At 38.4% G+C, this 21,309-nt stretch overlaps 1 protein-coding gene across 1 annotated transcript in view; it reads left to right on the top strand.

Moving 5' to 3' along the window:
• LOC140482975 (potassium channel subfamily K member 2-like) overlaps positions 1 to 21,020 on the top strand; it is a 191,965-nt gene extending 170,945 nt beyond the window's left edge. The window contains exons 7-8 of the mRNA XM_072580782.1: positions 551 to 693; positions 12,272 to 21,020. Coding sequence (XP_072436883.1) covers positions 551 to 693; positions 12,272 to 12,586 — 458 coding nt within the window. The 3' untranslated portion in view covers positions 12,587 to 21,020. The remainder of the gene's footprint in view (positions 1 to 550; positions 694 to 12,271) is intronic.
• The last annotated feature ends 289 nt before the right edge of the window (positions 21,021 to 21,309 follow it).

Below are 21,309 nucleotides of genomic sequence, written 5' to 3'. Positions count from 1 at the left end.
TATTCAATGCGCTTTAGATCATTTCCTATATTAAAAATAAGATATAAAACTGCATCCTATTTTCTTCGAACCTTCCGATTAAAATTCGAATGGCTCTTTTTGTTTCAAACTCAAAGTCAATTATTTCACAGTAAAACTCAGAATAAGGTCAGAAACATCTGTAGTTTTGTAATCTTTATGATCTTTCCAAAACAGACTATTAATTTAATTCTAATATTATGTGAACAATGCACCTAAGGCACCGAGTTTACACTTGCCAATCTCATTTTGGTCAGGTTTCTTAACAGCTCAGTTTTGTAAGCCTTTTCAAGTCACCACAGGTCACTCCTCTAAGTTTAACAGCACATGAAGTGCCAGTTGCATTTTTGTTGCATTAACCTTAATGAGAGATCCTTTAGGAACTAGATGCTATGGCAACTGCTTCAAGCTAAAGTTTGTAGCTTTGATCTTAAAAAATGTGTTACATCTGTACTATCACCTTCAAAACAAAAACCACAGGCTATAGTTCATCTGAAATTGACTGACTTACTATTTTCTTAATGATGTTTAGGAGAGAGTCCTGATAAAGAATATTTAGACTGGTACAAACCTGCTGTATGGTTCTGGATATTAGTGGGACTTGCTTACTTTGCTGCAGTTTTGAGTATGATTGGAGATTGGCTTCGTGTCATCTCAAGGAAAACAAAAGAAGAGGTATGTTGCTCTTAACTGTTTATATTACCTCTTTAATGCAACTTATTTTTTATATCAGTTCTTTGGAGCCTGGTTATGTTGATGATCCCTGGAATTTGCTTTCTTTTTAACTAATTGTTTTCTTTGCGTCTTGATTTGAAAACAACTTCAAATACTTTATGCAGATTTGTCCATTGTGTTATCCATTATACTGAACTGTTTTTATATAAATCTGAGCCCATATTTGAAAAGCTTCTAAACACACATTACATGTGGTAATTTTTAGTTTACAGACTGACATGATCAATGGACTCAGTGGCCTGGCTTTATGTGGTTGATTTATATTGTCTGCACTACAAAAAAAAACTTCATTGGTTGTCATATGTTTTATGAATGCAAGTTTTATAAAACTGGTTCTCTGATAACAAGCTTAGAAAATACTTGGATATACATTAAAAAGACTTTAGTCAAAGTCTCTAGGTAAATCCAGGTCATGACAAAGAAAGTAAACGTTATGAAAAAAATTAAAATACTTCAGTTTGCCCTGAGGCTGGTGAGAATGTGGCATTTGCTGCTACATGCATTGATTGAAATATTTAAGCTGAGGTTTGATGCACGCTTGAGGGAGAAGGTAACATAGGGGGCAGGCAGGGAGAAGTCTTTATAATTGAATGAAGCTCATCTGGAGAATAATCACTGATACAGAGTTATCTGATAGAAGGCTTTGCTTTTCATTCTTGTGATCTGCATGTCATTGGCAAAGCAAATATTTATTACTAATCTGTGATTGCCTTAAGAAAGTGGTGGTAAGCCAACTTCTTCAACTGCTGCATTCAATGTGGTGTATCACTGAAAGTGATGAAAGGGAGCGTGTTCCAGTATTTTGACTGAAGGAATTTAGTTCCAAGTCAGAATCATGTGCAGCATGGAAGGAACTTACAAATGGTAGTGTTTCCATTCATCTGCTTCTATTGTCCTCTATAGTGGATGCTGCACATTATGTACTGCTGAAGAAACTTTGTGAGTTGCAGCAGTGCATCTCATAGATAATATATTCTACAATCATAGTATATTGGTTTGGGAGAATGAATACTTAAATTAGATGGATATGTTGTGAATCAAGTGGACTGCTTTATCCTGGATCGAATTGAGCTTATTGAATATTGTTTGAGTTTCACTCAGCCAAGTTTAGAGAATATTTCATCACATTCCTGACTTATGTTTTGTAGATGGTGGGCAGGCTTTGGCATCTCAGTTACTCATCTCAGAATTCTCAGCTTCTGACCTATCTTTTCAGACACAGCATTTATACAGCTGTTTCAGTTACTAGTCAGTGGCAACCCTAAGATGTTGAAGGTGAAGGAATTAGTGATGTCTTAATGCCAAGTGGAAACTGTTAAATTCTCACTTTTTGGAGATAGTCGTTATTTTGCGCTTGTATGACCTGAATGTTATTTTCTCTTTCTCTGACCAAGTCTGAACGTTTTTCAGGTCTTGTTTCATGAGGAGTCATCAGTGATGCTGAACATTGTGCAGTCATCAGTGAGCATGCTCCCTTTTTGTTGGAGGAAGGTTATTGATGAAGCAGCTGAAGGCGGGTGGGCAGTCACCTGAGGAAGACTCACAGTGTAGTTTTCGGGCTAAAATGATTGACTTCCAAAAACTAAAACAGTCCTCCTTTGTACAGGATATGACTCCATCCAATAGAGTGTTACCTCCCAACTTCCCGAGGACTTCAATTTTCCTAGGGCTTTCTGATGCCATACGTGATCAAATATTGTCTGGAAGTCAATGACAGTTACTCTCACTTCACTTCAACTCTTTTATTTGTACTTGGACCATGTCTATGGTGGGGACTGGAGTTCAGAGGTATTGGTGCTGTTAGACTACCTTTCCAGTCACCAGATTTGGAGGATCTTGCAATTACTTTGCTGGTGATACTTTTCCAGTATTTCTTGATGTCTTCATTTGGTTTTCCAAGTCTGAAGCCTATAAGAGCCTGCAAATCACTGCTGTCTGTGATAAACTATGGCTTTAAGAGGTGTATTTATTTTGTTTGAAGAGAAGTTTGAAGGCAGAGATGCTGAGCTGTCCATTGAAAGCTAATAGAGTAAACACTTGTGTGACCTTGTTTTTTTTAAATTGGACCAATAGAAGCAGCATGAATGGGTGGGGCAAGTTCCCACAGAACCAGGATTTTTAGTTTCAGTAGTTTTGTTGCTGGGTCTTAGTGGAAACTGCAGTATATCTCTCCTTGCTACTCTTTCTCACAAAGTGTTCCCTTGATGTTTTCCTCCTGGGATGCTAGAATTGCATATGAGCCAATCTACTTTGTTGACTTTACCTTTGTCAAGGATCTGTTTATGGCATGTTGCTATATTGGAACAGTTACTATTTAGTAGTAAAATAATCTATTACTTTTTGAAGTTTTCTAATAGAGTTATAGCTAAGCTAATTCTTTTCCTTTTTTTTTCTTTTGTTGTACTGTAACTATAGTGTATGAATAAAGTATATTTTGGTTCAAGTGTAATAGCTTGACCTATTGAATTACATTGGGAATGCAACACCTTACACTTACCTTTTAAAATAAGAAAAAGTTAGGGTCTAGACTATCTTCTTAATATATTTTTGAGGTGGTTTGGTCTGGTCCATAAATTATCTATTAACCAACGAGCCTTATTCTCAGTTTGAAATCCTGGTCCCCAAAATACTCTTTTTCTCAGTCAGCCAAAGGCAGCAGGGATTTGCTAAATAAGTACTGCTTGATAGTTCTACCAACAACTGCATCTATCACTTTGCTGATGATCGACAGTAAAGTGATGGTGCAGTAATTATTCGGGTGGAATTTGATCTTCTTGTACACACTGCTTAACATTATGAGGGACATAGATAGAACAGGTAGGAATGAGCTTTTCCCCTTGGTGGCGGTATCCATGATCATGGGGCATAGATTTAAGTTAAAGGCAGAAGGTTTCAAGGGATGTGAGCAAAACACTTTTCATTCAGAAGGTGGTGGTAATCTAGAACTCATTGTCTGGAAGGGTGGTAGAGTCAAACTCATAACATTGAAGAAATACTCAGATATGCACTTGTGATGCTGAGGCATACAAGGCTAAGGACCAAGTACTGAAAAATGGTGTGAGAATATTTAGGTGTTTGTTTATCACTAACACAGACTCGATTGGCCTTTTTCTGTGCTATTGATCTCTATGACTCTGTGAATTATCTAGTTAATTGTCAACATTGTCCGTTTATTGTCAGAGTTGTAGCCACACTGAAGCAGTGTGGTTAAGGGATTGGCCACTTCTAGAACAGGATACATTAACACTGTAACCCAGATGTTGTCAGAGCCTTTGTTGTAGCCAGTGCCTTCAACAATTTTGGCACTGGAAATTCTATCTAATTCTGCGTCACCTCCTATAATTAATTATCTATCGAACTACAAATCTATGTAAACCCTCTGGAAGCCAATGCCCCAAGCATTGCTCTGCTGCTAAATCATTAGTTGACTTCTTAATGTGAACAAACAGACTGGACCAATGATTGGCATTTCATTCACTTTCTGGGTGATTCTAAAGCATTCCATTCTTTCTGTATTAGACTTTTCTCTGGTATTTCTGTGCTGGGGAGTCAGGTAGTTACCAATAAGGACAGTAGGCACCTTGTAAAAGATGGAGTGCCTTTCCCAGTGAGGAGGGGAAGGAAAGAAAAGGGACACTTAAAAATTTATATAGCATCTAAGAGTCTTCAAAGATATGAAATAGTTCTGAAGTGTACTGTTGTATCATACATAAATATGGCAGTCAAACTGTATGTAGCGAGATTCATAAATTACAAAAAGTACAACATATCGACAATAATGGTTAAAGGAATAATATTAGATGGAAGGGTGTCACCTGTTCAAATAGTGCTGCAGGATCTGTGTAGGATGTCCTCTTGAACAGATGAATTAAATACTAGTTTAATATTTTAACTAAAACTTTATTTATAATAGTATATCACTGCTCTCTATGCCACTTATATTTATATTCTGGAGTGAAAGTTGAACCTACAACCTTCTGACTTGAAAGCAAGAATGCCATAAATAAGATATTTGAATTGTATTTGATTTCAGTGCTGAAATCTGGCCTCTTAGGATTGGATCCAACTTCATGGGCTGCATATCTATTTTTGATCAATGTCTTCATCTTACAGAGTGCAGCAATAGTTGATTAAACTGTTGTCTGCTTCTTCAATTCTGTGCAATTTAACTTACACCTTGCCAACTTTAGTAGAGGTTTCTTGTCAATTTAAAATATTTTGTCTCTTCATCTGTCCCGCTGGGTTGTTTCTTGTCTCTAAATCAGCTGCAGAGGTTTAAATTTACGAGTTAAGACGATTATTGTCATTCACCTCACAATGCAGTAATGTTTTGTTCATTCTATCATCTCTGCTGATTGGAGGAATGATGGAACAGCTTTCAGCCACAGCTAATAGAGAAATCAGGAATCAAGTCACTCTATGTTGACTCCTTCACCAAATTTCTAATTTTGGTGACTGCCACAGCTGACAACTTTAATGTGCTCTTACAGTGTAGCAGTGCCAGGCCCCTTTCTCCATCGAGTTCCATCAGCAACATTGATTTTGACATTATGAAAGGGTATAATAAGGGTGAGTTACGGTTATGACCTGAACTGAATTGAAATGTTTAGATTGAAAATCAATTGGCTACCTTGAATCTAACTGGCCTAAACACTGTATTTGTATTTCTTCTATTATTTACTAATTCCTGTTTTTATGATCAACGAACCACTCTTTCTACTTACTTACCACTTTTCCTACTTACTTACCACTTGTCACTTCCCTCTTTCAATCTCCTTGCTGTCTCTTGCCCTCAGCCCATCCAGGTCACTACTTGCCTCTCCTGAACCCCTCACTCCTGACCACTCACTCCATTCTTCTCCTGAACCGTGCTCTTTTCCTGCTCCCCTGCCCATCTCAGTCTCCTCCCACTCCTCTGACTGCTCCATTCGCCAATTTGCTTGCCACCCCATAGTTCCTCCCACTTACTGTTCCTCTCAGGGCCTGCCTCACTGCTTCACTCTTGCTGGCTCTTTCCTGAGCTCAGAGGGAGAGGTGCAGTGAGAAATGGTGAATCAGGCAATGATGGAGACAATGAACGGAAAGTATTAAGAATGTCAGGAGAGCGACAACAAGTTGAAGGGAGTGAGGGGGTCAGGAAAAGGAAGCAGTGAGTGGGGGGGAGTGAGAGGTTTGGGCGAAGAATGTGGTGAGCTCAGCACTTGGATGCGTTTTAAAATCATGCAGAGTTAAAATGCAGTTGTTAACATATGTGCAGTAATCATGTTACAGGAAACTGTAGGTCAAAGGCAGCAGGTCTACTTGGTAAGTTCCTGCATTTACAAGACTGTGGTCCAATGGAAGCTCTTAAATGTACTTTAAATGGGGGATACTTGTACAGGGACCGTACCTTAATCTGCTGTGCAAACACTACAGTTTGAAAATGGATATTGGAGAGTGTGATTGTTCTGCTGTGGAGATATGGGACATTGAATGATTAAGTTTATATAGGGAAGTATTTGGAATTATGTGTTAAAGTTTTGTTATTGCTGTGTGATTTTCAAGATGTCAGGAAATCCAGCAGTAAAAGAAAGTTAAGGTTCTCTGGCTCCAGGAGATAAGTGCTTCTTTCAGCACAAGAAGAAGCAGTGTCCCTCCCAGCTACTCAAGGAACATTTTAGTTTGCCCCAATCCTGGTGGATAGCCATGCCCTGTCAAACCTCAACAGCACCACAACACCCAGCCACAATTGCTGACTTCACTCCAGCAATGCTGGTGGCCTACTCCCAATTAACCAATCCCTATCAGAGGGCTCTCCTTTTCCTGATAATGGGTCTCTTCTACTATCTCCAAGGATCCTCAGCAGTGACCTCCTGCTGCTAGTATTCACTCCCCTCTGTTGACCAGTGTATCCACTTGATAGGTGTGAAACAGAGCCAAGAAATTTTAACAAGGCCCTGCTGTTACATTTGGTAGAACCTCTGCATCTCCAGTATTATTATATTCTTCAACCATTTTTGGCATCACATGGGCAGTTCCTGCCCCCATGTCATATCAGGCCACTAAATTTTGCAGTGCCTTGTATTTAAAAAAAAGAGCATATCAACCTCTGAGCTGTACACAATTAATGGTCCTTAACTTGCATTGGCAAAGATAAGACAAACAATGCATGGCCTACATTTCCTGTTTTGTATTTACAACAAAGATAGACAAATGGAAGATGAGGTACTTTGGTAGGAATTTAAAATATTTAAGACTAGTGCAGTTGGCATTATTTGTTTGAACTTTTGAAAGGTCTTGGCAAAAGTACTATAAAATTGAAGCTGGTGGAATCACAGATGCAAAATTGGCAAAATGACAGAAATCAAAGATATTAATTTGCCGCTATTTGGCTGTGGTGGACAAGGTTAAAAATCATACAACACCAGGTTATAATCCACCTGTTATATTTGAAAGTGCTAGCTTTCGGAGTGCTGCTCCTTCATCGGGTAACGAGTGGGGTAGGATTAAGAGACACAGAATTTATAACAAAAGATCTCTGTGTCATGCAACGGATAAGATACATTGAACAAACATAAATTGCTGATAAGTCTTTCATCTTTTAGAATGGGTTGCAGGTATCAATTCATTAATATGTAAATCCCAGAACTTCTTTCAAGTCACATTCCCGAGATAACTTAAGGTTTGATTTTAAAAAAGTGACACCTCTGCGTAGACAAGACATTGAAGGTGTGAGGTTAGAGTCTGTCTGTATTCCAATCTTGAGTCAGAGTGGTTCTGTTTCCAAAGTAAGAATTTGTAAAATGTCATATGGATTGACTGCCGGCAGATTATGTGCTTTTTTGAACAAAATAAAATGTATCTACAATTGCAATTCTGTAAATGCAAATTCACCCTATAGACTTACATGTGTGTGCGTTCATGTGAGTGGGAAGGGGAGAGAGAGATTGAGTGAGTGAATGAATGAGTTTGTGTGTGTCAGAGAGAGAGAGAGAGAAAGAGAAAGAGAGAGAGAATGTGAGTCTTCATTGAGACTAAATTCCTTTTTCATACTAAGATCTCCCTCCATTTCATTATGTGAGTAAATGTAATGGATTAAGAACAGATGTGATAGTTCATAGTCATATGTCCCAAAGGTGCAGCTGGATATCAGCAAGACCAGCACAATTATACACAGCCACAACCTGTAACTCCATAACCCAGCACCATCAACCTGCTTCAATGAAGATTTTAGAACACCATGGTAGTTGGAGCAGCTGACGAGGAGTCAATAATTGTGAAACTTTCAACAGAGTTACTTGTAAACTAAAGCCAAATGAAATGTTGTTATAGATAGAACTGAGTGATCCCCATGAACAGACCAGGATAAATCTTTGCAGTCCTATCACATCCAGTGCTGATTAATGGAAGACAATTAATCAACTGATGGGAGGATGAAGCTCTATCAGCATTCCCATCCTCAACAGTTGTAGAGGCCAGAATTATCTAAATAAGACCAGTGAGTACATTTTAGCCTCACCCTTATCTATCAGTCTAAAGCACATTCCAAATGAATACCAACTGCCTAGTTTGATTTGTTGGAATTCACAGTGTCGCAGTGGTTCAGGGCTTCATCCCCAAGTTCCAGTTTCTGTGGTTTAGCTCATGCAACCCTGCTTTTATCCTTTCTCAGTACCCCCACAAAACAGTACAGTTGCTTTCTAAGAAATCCAGCCTTTTTTAAATTACAGCTGTATTTTTCAGGCACAACATATTATCATACTATCAAGTTGAATTTTCTCTCAGCAGTTAGGAATGGCTTTTGATATTTTCCTGGTGTATAATTTCCAACAGACCTTTCACAATTTTGTCAAAGGGGATTTTCAATCACCTGACAACTGCTCAGAACCCTGTCCATAGAATTTATGTTGTTTCTGAACAGGGCAAGCAACAGCAAGGCTCTTTAATGAATTAAACTGAAGAAAGCTTAGTGCACTATATGGATTACAAACCAGGAAGTAAACAGGACAAAATATAAATGACATACAAAATCATGCACAGGAACCAAGATAACAATTAATACAGGCGCAACTGAGGCAGTCAGATAAAGGATAATTTTCTGATGAAGGAATGAGACATCACATTTATGAAATTAATTTTCCATCACAGAGAGGTTGTTCATCACTAAATATCAGTCATGATGCTATTGAAATCCTATTTAATCTTAAGTATGTCAACCATATTCTAGCCTCAACCAATTATATCATAGAAATAGGAGATAAGTGACACATTTTCACAGATTTCCATATATAGCTGTGCATGTAGGTGAGGCAAAGCAAGTGACTGAGGTATCAGTCGGGGAGCAGTTTGAGGCCAGCGATCATAATTCTATTAGTTTTAAAGTAGTTTTGGAAAAGGATAGACCTGATCTAAAAGGTAAAGTTCTAAGTTGGAGGAAGGACAATTTTGATGGCGTTATTTCAAAAGAGACTATTCACCGGTAAAGGGATGGTTGGAAAGTGGGAGGCCTTAAAAAAGAGATATTGAGAGTCCAGAGATAGTATGTCCCTGTTCGTGTGATGGTCAAGGCTGATAGGTGTAGGGAATGCTGGATGACTAGAAAAATTGAGACTCTAGTCAAGAAATAAAAAGGAAGATGTGTCAGGTATGGACAGCTGGGGTCGAGTGATTTCTTAGAGAGGGGAATAGGAATATACTCAAGGGAAAATTAATAGGGTAAAAAGGGAACTTGAGATAGTTAAGCTAAAATAGGGTTAAGGAGAATCCAAAGAGATTTTACAAATAAATTAAGGACAAAAATGTAACTAGGGAGAGAAGAGGGTCCCTTAAATATCAATAAGATTGCCTATGTGTGGAAATGCAGGATTTGGGTGAGACACTAAATGAGTATTTCATGTCAGTATTTACTGTGGAGAAGGAAATGGAAGATATAGAATGTGTAGAAATAAATAATGATAACTTTGAAAGTGTCACTATCAGAGAGGAGGAGGTGCTGGACGCTTTAAAACGCATAGAGATGGATTAAACCCCCAGAACCAGATTATGTGTATCCTAGAGTTTGTGGGAAGCTGGATTGTGATTGCTGGGTTCACTGCTGAGCTATTTGTATCATTGATAGCCACAGGTGAGGTGTCAGAGGACTGGAGGGTGGTTAGTGTGGTGCCATTATTTAAGAGAGATGGTTAAGGAAAAGCCAGGGAACTACAGATCAGTGAGTCTGACATCAGTGGTGGGTAAGTTGGAGGGGACTCTGAGGGACAGGACTTCCACATATTTATAATCACAAGGACTGATGAGGGATAGTCAACATGGCTTTGTGCATGGAAAATCGTGTCTCACTAACAAGGCTTTTGAAGAAGTGACAAAGAGGATTGATAAAGGCAGAGTGATGGACGTGGTCTCTGTTTACTCCAGCAAGGTGTTCAACTAAGTTCCGCATGGTAGACTGTTGAAGAAGGTTAGATCACATGGAATCCAGAGAGAGTGAGCCATTTAGATACAAAATTGGCTTAAAGGTAGGATGCCTAGGTGGTGGTAGAGACTTGTTTTTCGGATTAGAAGTCTGTGACCAGCAGTGTGCCATTAGAATTCATGCTGGGTCAGTTGCTTTTCATCAGTTATAGAAATGATTTGGATATGAATATAGGTGGTATAGTTACTAAGTTTGCAGATGACACCAAAATTGGAGGTGTAGTGGACAGTGAAGAAGGTTACCTCAAGGTAGAACAGGATCTTGATTAGATGGGCAGATGGGCCAAGGAGTGGCAGGTGGAATTTAATTTCGATAAATGTGAGGTGTTATATTTTGCTAAGGCAAATCAGAACATAACATGCACATTTAATGGTAGGGCCCTGGGGAGAGTTGTCAAACAGAGAGATCTAGGCATGCAGGTTCATAGTTCCTTGAAAGTCGGGTTGTAGGTGGACAGGGTGGTGAAGAAGGTGTTTAGTTCATTTGCCTTTATTGGGTTGGGATGTCATGTTGCAGCTATACAAGACATCGGTTAGGCTACTTGCATTCAACTCTGGTCTCCCTAATATAGGAAGAATGTTGTTTAACTTAAAAGGGTTCAGGGAAGGTTTAAAAGGATGTTGCCGGGATTGGAGGGCTTGACTATGGGGAGACGCTGAATCGGTTGCGGCTATTTTCCCTGGAGCGTTGGAGACTGAAGGGTGATCTTGTAGAGGTTTATAACATCATGAGGGGCATGGATTGGGTGAATAGTCAAGGTCTTTTTCCTAGGGTAGGGGAGTCCAAAATTAGAGGGCCTAGATTTAATGTGAGAGGGGAAAGATTTAAGGGGGATCCAAGGGGCAACGTTTTCACTCAGAGGGCGAGGTGTGTGTGGAATGAGCTGGCAGTGGAAGTGGTGGAGGCTGGTATAATTACAGCATTTAAAAGGCATCTGGATGGTTACTTGAATAGGAAGTGTTTAGAGGGATACAGAGCAAATGCTGGCAAATGGGACTAGATTAGTTTTACATATCTGGTCAGCATGGACGAGTTGGACCAAAGGGTCTGTTTCTATGCTGTACAACTCTATGATTCTATGTGCGAAGACAGAATTTGCTGTCTGAGGTATCCTGATAGCTTCACTGTTGTTATTATAACAAAATCCACGCCATTAACTTGATGGCTTACATTTTACATGAAATTTAAAAGTGGCTTGCAACCAATCCAAGCAGCTAATTCGTAAGTGGCACAGTAATTGCATCTGGTGTTCTCCTCTGTTTGCCTTTGATTTCATTACAATGGATCAGCCTTTTCCTACTTCATTTAGTGCACCTCTGTAATTTTCTTTGGTCATGCAGTTTCTATATTGTATGTGTTTTTCTGTGCTGGACCGAAATTATGCGGAGATTTTTCTTTTTGAATTGCTTCATTGTTGCTTAGCAGGAATGAGAATAAGAGTTGGGCAATTACTTTTGTTCTCTCTCAGCGATTCGTCAGTCTCTTTAACTATTGTGTCAATCATTACTGGCTTTGACATATTAGCTTACGAGTTGATCATTTGTATAATTTATTAGAGCTTTTGAAGTCACATGTAAGCAAGAATTCTACTGTCTGATTTTAATTAAAATCAGTAGATATTGTGCTCTTGTATATATTGTTATCAAGAAATTCTCTGAGCAAATTATTTACTCAGCTTCCTAAAATTAAAAAAAATGTTCATTAGACTACCTTTGAAATCTGGGACTAGTCTGAAAGCGTGTTTTCTTCATGATAGAAATTAAAATTAATTCCATTGTAAATCATAGAAGTTGCAACACAAAATAAGATAGTTCACCCATCAAACGTGTACCAATGCAAGCTCCTCAACAACCTTTTACTTGATCATTTCACATTGAATTATTCTTTTATCAAATTATTACCTAATTACTATTGTACAACTTTAATAGTCACTTTTGGCAAAGCATTGTGTGATCCAGTTATACTTTTGTACTCAAGCATTTTTTTGAATCTTTTTTCCCATATCAAAATATATTGTGCTTGGTAATTAGAATACATTATGATGATACATTTTCTTTTGCTTTTTAGGTTGGAGAGATGAGGGCTCATGCAGCTGAATGGACAGCCAATGTCACAGCAGATTTGAAAGAGACTCGCAGAAGGCTGAGTGTAGAAATTCATGACAAGTTCCAGAGAGCTGCATCCATCAAAAGGAAACTGTCCTCAGAACTAGGAGGGCAGCAAACGCAAGAGTTAACTCCAGGCAAAAGAACATGGTCTGTTAACCTCACTGATGAGAAAGATACTCTGCCAACTTTGTCGAAAAATGGTAGTCTTTATCTAAATGGCTTATGTTCTCAGAATGCCAGTGGAGAGATCTCAGTAATTGAAGATATCAAGTAGCAACCGTCAACAGTAATAAAGAAATGAATAGTATTCAAAGCCAAACAAAGAAACTTTTTTTTTGGGAGATCGAAAGACAATTTCCATCAGAAACCGTCGTCAGATAAAATCTTTCTAAATTCACAGGTCATAAGATAATGCTGCTGTGAAGGAATGTAGTTTCGAGTTCATTCACTTCAATTTCTATTTGATCTGATTTCAATTTTGATCTGTAACATTGCTTTATACCTTCAGAAAATCAAATCAGTGCCTTAACTTTTGGCAGATGCAGAACCGAGCATTTATGTCTTTTGCATGTCTATGTGAATATTCTGATTTATTGTGAAGTTCCACCCATGACCTGGTTGTAAATTGTAAAAGTAATTTCTGACAATGCCAGGTTGAAGAAGGACAACATCATAACAACATTCATAGCCCTAAGTACAAACCAAAAGCGTTCTGAGGAAGGGCGATGAGACCCAAAACATTAACTCTGATATCTCTCCACAGATGCTGTCAGACCTGCGGAGCTTTTCCAACAATTTCAGTTTTCAATTCATAGTTTGGACTAACAGCAGTTACAAGAGTTCCAAACACATTCTTTGTGATGCAGAATAAAGAATTCAAATATTCTTTCAGAAAAAAGAGCTTGCATTTGCAAGGAAATATTCAGCTAGCATAGATGTTCATTGAGAATTATGGAATAATGTATGGGATTTGCAAGGCTCGTATTAATATGGCTAACATTGAACACTTAAGATAAAACAGACAAGGATTTGAAACATATTGCATTCTCTGACTATATTTCAGCATTTCATCCAAAGGTACATATTTTTTAAACTCATTATTAGTAATGAAATCAACATTCATCAACAGTTTAGCATTTATATAATATGCCTCCACACCATAGTGAATCTTCCCTACTTCATTATTTTCTTGATTGCCTTATCGCGCAACCGTCAATATGAACAGAACTTTCACTAATACTTTCAAGTTCAGCAAAAAATGGATCTTATTTTCAGATGGAAAAGGATTTTTCTTTCTTGGGTTTTTGAAGAAAATGTTCTCCAATTATAAGACTGTAAGATAAAGGAGTAGAATGAGGCCATGCAGCCTATTGAGTCTGGTGCATTATTCAATCATGGCTGATATGTTTCTCAACCCCATTCTCCTGCCTTCTCCATGTAAACTTTTATCTCTTTACTAATCAAGAATCTCTTCATCTCAGGCATACACTCAATGATTTGCCCTCCAAGTTTTCTGTGACAATGAGTTCCCAGATCAACCACCCTCTGGGCTGAAGAAATTGTTCTACATCTCAGTTTGTAAGGTCATCTCATCACTCTGAGCCACATCCATTCCATACAGGCCTTTTAGTATTCTATAAGTTTCATTGAGACTCCCCCTCAGTTTTCTAAACTCCATCGACCACAGTCCCAAAATCCACAACTATTCCTCAATATGACAAGCACTTCATCCCTGGGATCATTCTTGTGAACCACCTCTGGAACCCGTTGAATGTCAGCACATTTTTCCTTAGGTACAGCATCTAAAACTGCTTGCAATATTCCAAACGTGGTTTGAATGCAGCCTTATACAGCCTCAACAATACATCTCTGATATTGTAATCTAGTCTTCTTAAAATGAATGTGAACATTGCACTTGCCTACCTAACTGGCAACTGAACCCATAAGTTGACCTTAAAAAACTCCTGAACTGGAACTCCCAAGTTTCTTTGTGCTTCAAATTTTGGAAAGCTTTTCCATTATTCACCCTACCATAGTGTTCACATTATCCATTATTGTATTCTATCTGCCACTTCTTTGCCCACTCTCATCGCCTGCCTAAGTACTTCTGCAGCCCTCGCCCCCCCCGCCTCCTGAAAACTACCTACCCCTCTATCTATCTTTGTCTCATCTACGAACTTAGCAACAATGCCCTCAGTTCCTTTGTCCAGAACGTTAATGTACAATGTGAATAGTTGTGGTCCCAACACTGATCCCTGTGGAATTCCACTAGTCACCGGCTGTCATCCTGAAAAAGAACTCCTTGTGCCAATCAGCCAATCCTCCATCCACACCAGTATCTTGCCTCTAACACTGTGGACTCTTGTTCTATTTAGCAGCATTCAGTGCAGCATCAAAGGCCTCTGGAAGTCCAAAGGGATAACATCCACTGTCTTTCCTTTGTTTAACCTACTTGTTACCTCCTCAAAAAATTCTAAAGACTAGTCAGGAATGACCTCCCCTTGTTGAAACTGTGCTGACTAAGCACCATTTTAACATGCACCTTCAAGAGTGTAATCTCATTCTTAATAATGGGCTCTAAAATTTTACCGATAATGGAGATCAGGCTAACCAGCCTCTAATATTCTGTCTCCTCCCTTATTCCCTTCTTAAACAGCAATGGCACATTGGCCATTTTCCAGTGTTTTGCATCCCTCCCTGACTCCAGTGATCACTAAAACATCACCACTAATATCTCCACAATCTCCTGAGCTATTTCCTTCAGAACCATGGGTGTAGCCCATCTGACTCATCCATTTTCATCCATGGATTTATCCATTTTCAGCCCTTTCAGCTTCCTCAGCACCTTCTCCTTTGTGATGGGCACTACATTCACCTCTGCCCCGAATCTCTTGACGTGTGCTGCTGGTGTCTTCCAATATGAAAATTGCTGCAAAGGCTTCCTGTTCGTACTGTTACTCATTAATCTTCACCACACTGTATGCTTTTTCTTTAGCTTTTATGCCGTCACTGACTTCACTTGTCAGCCATGGTTGCCTTGTCCTCCCCTTAGTATGTTTCTTCTTCCTTGGGGTGAAATTCTGCTATGCCTTCCGAATTACCACCAGAAATCTCTGTCATTGCTATTCCATCATCCTCCTGTTGGGCTGCCCTCCAAATCAACTCTAGTCAGTTCCTTTCTCCTGTCTTTACATTTACCTTTACTCAACCGTATTACCATTACAGCTGATTCCAGCTTCTCCCTCTTAAACTGCAGGGTGAATTCTATCATATGATGGTCAGTGTCCCCTTGGCGGTTCCCTAAGCTCCTTAATAAAATCAAGGTGGCTCAGTGGTTAGCACTGCTGCCTCACAGCGCCAGGGTCCAAGGTTCGATCCCAACCTCGGCTAACTGTCTGTATGGAGTTTGCACATTTTTCCCTTGCCTGCATGGGTTTCCTCCCACAGTCCAAAGATGTGCAGGTTAGGTGTATTGACCATGCTAAATTGCCCATAGTATTCAGGGTTATGTAGGCTAAGTGCATTGGTTAGGGGAAATGTCGAGTAATAGGGTAGGGGAATGGGCCTGTGTAGGTTACTCTTCAAAGGGTTGGTGTGGACTTGGTGGGTCAAATGGCTTGTTTCCATACTGTAGGGATTCTAACCAAATTTGCCTCATTACACATCACCAACTCCAGAACTGCCTGTTCCTGAGTGGACCCTACCACAAACTGCCCCACAAATATCACAAGTTGCTTTTCTTGGGACCCTCGGCCAATCTGATTGTCCCAGTCCATGTGCAGATTGATGTCGCCCATGTTTTATTGTAATACCACCTTTCTTACACAGCTTTTCTGTCTCCTGATTTATTTTCAGTCTAACATCTTGAATACTGCTAACAGGTCTGTACATAACTCTCATCAGGGTCTTTTTCCTTTGTGGTTCTTTAACTCTACACACACAGATTCTACACCATCTGACCCTGTAATCACTTCTTGCTATTAATATTTTTTTTATTGCTAACATGGCAACCTGCTTCCCCTGCCCATCTGCCTGTCCTCCAATGTTTAGATCCCAGCTTTGATCTTGCAGCTACGTCGCTGGGATACCCACAATGTGATAGCTACCAATTCTATTCTCTGCTATAAGCTCATTTACCTTGTTTTGCACACTGCATGCATTTAATTACAACACTCTCAGTCCTGCATTGACTGTACCTCTTCTCATAATTGTCCCTTTATCTGCTGTGCATTAAGTTAGATTCCTGATCCTTTCCATACTCTCTGTCCAATCACTTATTCTGGAAACTTCAATAACCTCTCTGGAGTCGTCCCCACCTTTGACTAATTTAAAGTCCTTGGGACTTTGATTTATCTCCAATTTGTGCCATACAGGAGTATTTTAACTTCCAAGAAGAGGTAAGTTCAGGTTGGGTGAGAAATAGATATTTTGAAGCTTCAAATTCAACCCCAGATTGATCCTAACTCACCCACATCTCCTTTTAATGGAGATAGGTTGTGGGGCAGTTGACCAATTCACTGTCACAAGGTGTCAATCAATAAAATCCTTTAACAATCATTTAAACCTGAGGTCAAGAAGAAGGGTCAAATCTATAGATTTTCTTAAATTTGCAGCACTGCTTGAGGATGGTAAGGCCATCTCTGCTACATCCTGGCTCAACAAGTTAGCTTGCTTCTGTCTTGATGTGGTCAGTCAACTTTCCTCCAACCCCACAATCTCTAACACCATCATTCCCGATTTCCCCTGAACCCATCTGTGACACTCCTCCAGCAATCTCAAACCTGACCCAGATCATCACCTCACTAATTGCCTGATCTCAAAGAGGTCCAGCGCGCCCAACTACAGTGTTATCTTTCTTAACTTCCCTCCCCAACAATCTCTATTGGTGATAGAGTCTTTCTCCTCACTCAACCTTGATTCTTCCCCAATCCAGATTAAAATCTTCTCTGGCTATAGTTTCTCTGTCTTCAGCCATAACAACACCATCACTTTTTTTTAACATAGATCCTGTTGTTAATTTCAAGAGCAGGTCCTGGAAAGCTGCATTTCTCAGTGTTCTGTCCTAAATTCCGCTGCATTTGCCTATTCCCGTGTTAAGGTCTAGAATTCTGCTTCAGTTTAAATATCCAATTTCACAAATGTTATATTGCAAAGTACAGTAGCAGAATTCCTTTTTTAGGGAAGAAGGAACAGGATTATTGGGCTGATCAAATCAGTTCAGATGTCCTATTGGATTATGTTTAAACTACACCTTACAAGTATCCTCCATATACCTCAATGCTCTTAATTAACCGAAACAAAACAATCTCATTTTTGGACATTTCAGTTGACAATGTAGCCGTTAGTTTAGTATTTCAATTCACTTACTACATGACTGAATAACAAAAGTACAAATCTTATTTATTAAGCACCTTTAATGTAACACAATGATCCAAGGTGCTTCTCGGTTATAAAACATAATGTTGTACTGAGCCACATAAAGAGATATTAGATGACCAAATGCTTTCATGATTACATAGGTTTTTGGAAATGTCTTAGAGGACAATTGCAAGGTAAAACATCAGAGAGGAGCTTGGGTCCAGACAATGACATTATGGTCACCGGTAGTGAAGCGATTACAAATGGGAATGCACAAAAAGCCAGAGTTAGAGAAGCACAGATATCTCAGGTGGACCAAAGGAGATTACAGAGATAGAGAGAGGTGAGGCCATGGAGACATTGAAAACAAAGATGAGAATTTCAAAATCCAAACATTGCTTGATGGAAGCTGATGTTGGTCAGTGAGTGAAGAGATGTTGACGAATGGGACCTGCTGTGAGTAAAGAAACAGACAACTGAATTTTGGATAACCTCAAGTTTACACAGAATGTGTGAAACCACTTAGGACTGAGTTGGACTAATCATGTCTAATGGTAACCAAAGCAGCAGACAAGATAAGAAAGGGTGAAGCTGAACAACGTTACAATAGTAGAAATCTTAGTGTTGGCACAAGCATAAGGTACAAAGATCATTGCTGGATTAAATGTGACAATAAAGTTTGCAAACACACTGGTTTAGTCTCAGACTGTTAACTGAGAAAGGCATGGAGTTAATAGCTGGGTAATGGAGTTTGGAACAGGGACCAAAACATTTGTTCGTTGATTAGCTCATGAAGAACAAGTATTTGGCTTTTTTATAGTCCAGAGGATGATGCTTTTTGTTATAGAATATATAATCTCAATTCATAGGCACTTCTATGGGTTCATTCACACTATAAGCAAATGTGTCAGTGTGAAGTGTGATTTTCACTTTCTATCAATGTTGAAGTTATAGTGTAAATGGCAACTTAAGTCTGAAGATAGGGCCTAATCTAGCACCAAAATAAATTGATTATGCTTCACAAAAGGAAAGAGTCATGCATGCAAATAATGAGAGAAAGACTGGCAATTCACATTCTCAGGACATCCTGAAGCACTTTATAGTCAATTTGGTACTTTCTGAAGTCATTGTTGTCATGGTACAGCAGCCAAATTTTACACAGTAGGTTTGTCCCAAACAACTACGAATGGCTAGATGGTCTGATTTAATGATGTTGATTAATGGATAAATATTAGCCAAGTGATTCCTCTTCTCTCTTGCAAGACAGTGCTAAGGGATCTTTTACGTCGTAAGAATATAAACTGGGCCTCACGTGAAAGACACATGTACTAAATCAAGTCTTTGGAGTTGTACATGAATCTACAATCCCCTTACTCAGATATCAGCATATTACAAACTGAGCCACACTACAGTTTCAAGCGACAAAAGCTTACATGTTGTCTCTGTTTTGCAAACAGGATCTAGCTCTATTTTATTTCTGCTATCTACATTATTATTTGTCCTCTTGGATCAGGATTAATTCAATCAATCAGCTTGTGACTCCTTTTTGTGTGACCAGTCTACACCCTTAATATTCAGACTCTGAACCACAATGCAGTACAATTCTAACTGCATCAATCTACAAGGAAGTGGATAGAAATCTTCTTCATCTCCTTGATGGCTTTAGAGATCACAAATAAAATAAATTTTATAAAGCTGAGTTTAATTTCTAAATGTTGTGAGTTTACATGATAGCATGTCTATGTCTGTTTAATTCTCTGTTGCTGGTGTGAATCTGGACAAAGTAACAAATGTAAATACAACCATAATTCATCAATTCACAACTGAAGAAAGTTTAATGGAAATTGATTACAACTGTTCATTATTTATTACATGAACTCTTTTACTGGCTTTTCAATGTATATGTTAAGGACACTTGTGGTACACTGGTAGCGTCCATATCTTTAAGCCAGGAGGCCTGGATTCAACTCACATCTCCTCCAGCTGTGTGTAATAGCTTTCTGAACAAGTTGATTTGGGGAAAAACATCTGCAATGCATGTCATGAGAAACGCTCTTCACAATTAACAAATTAAAGAAAATATTAGATTCCATAATGTAACAGAGTTTGATTAGAAATTTTACATACTTTTGTATTTTGATTAACATTCTTTTAATGCATTATCTGAACTTTTGTAGTTGTAGGAAGTTGGAACATTGTATTCTGATGTAATTGAACAATTCTAGTCAATATTTCATAATGGAAATTGAGATTCAAAAAAGGAAATTTTATTTTCTTGCAATGCTAAACCCTACTACACACCCTATAATCAAACAAGAGAGATACTGGGGGCAATGTGTATAAAGTAATGAAATAACTTTCCAGTCTTCTGGTTCTCAAACTTAGCTACCAAAAAATGAAAACCAACATAAAACCATATATCATGATTAATTGCTTCACCTTTGCCTTAAATACAACGTTGAAACTAATACAATAGGTAATACAGCTTTACTTATGGGATTAGTTACACCGTGACAGAGCTGGGTAAATAAATCATATTGCTCTGATATTTGGGATTAGCTGTACTATCTTTGTAAAGTTGAAAATGCAGCTATCATTATTGTTGTGCATATTCATAATTCTACAGGACAACAGCAACTTGCATTTATGTAGCAGTTTTAAAGAAGAAGGTGCTTAACAGAGGCACAGTTTTTTAAAAAAACGTAGAGTTAAAGAAGCTGATATTAAGAGAGTGATCAAGAGATATTAGGCACACTGAAAGGTGAGTCCATCAGCCGAACAAATTATTATTTAGTTCAGCCCTTGCTTGGATAATTGCTTGGCTACCAGCTGTAAGCAGAACTTTCACATCTGGTTCGAAGACAGAGAAGAACTTGGCATTCATGGTTCCATCAGTGAGAAGCACAATCACCAACTAACATTGGAAGTCGGTACAAATTGTTACAAATTTCAAGGTGTATTTGAAAATGCTTCAATATTGCAATTAGAACATTCTTGTAAAAATGATTAATGATCATCTGTCCAAGCAAACTGAGCAAAAGCTAACAAATTACATTCAGGAGGTTCGAGGATGTTTATATGACAGACAATGAATGGTTTTGAATGAATTTGCACTCAAGGACTTTCACCATGTACTTAAAGGCATTTAGGCACTATGTTGCCAGTTAAGGAGTGCATTGTTGGTCAACACTTCTTGTCTTAGACTGAAATATAATTTTGTGAAATAAACTTCAACCATGTTATATCATAATAGAGTGATCATAAATAAGTTTGTACGTAATGCTAGAAAAATTGACCTTACGTGATTTGTGCTGTAATTATAAAGGTATGGAGTAGAATAATAGAATACAAAACAGGCTTCCATTTGAAAATCTAACTAAATATAAGCATGAAATAAAATATCAAATAAATATTCTGAGAATTACAAATTCTATTCTTTCATAAAGTGCACATTCTGTTTTCTTTAGTCAAATTCCAATCTTTTTACTTTAACTTTCACAAAACTCAGTAATATTGCAATCAATTGTAGATCAGTGTCATCAGTAAATTGAAGTTACTAAGTTTTTAAAATTATTTGGGGAATCAGGCCACTACTGTGTATTCTGTGGGCCACCATTAGTGAAAAACTACCTTTGTGTT

Source organism: Chiloscyllium punctatum, chromosome 11 (assembly GCF_047496795.1).
Source record: "Chiloscyllium punctatum isolate Juve2018m chromosome 11, sChiPun1.3, whole genome shotgun sequence".
In the NCBI taxonomy this organism is placed as follows: Eukaryota; Metazoa; Chordata; class Chondrichthyes; order Orectolobiformes; family Hemiscylliidae; genus Chiloscyllium; species Chiloscyllium punctatum.
This window is presented reverse-complemented; position numbering and strand designations above follow the sequence as displayed.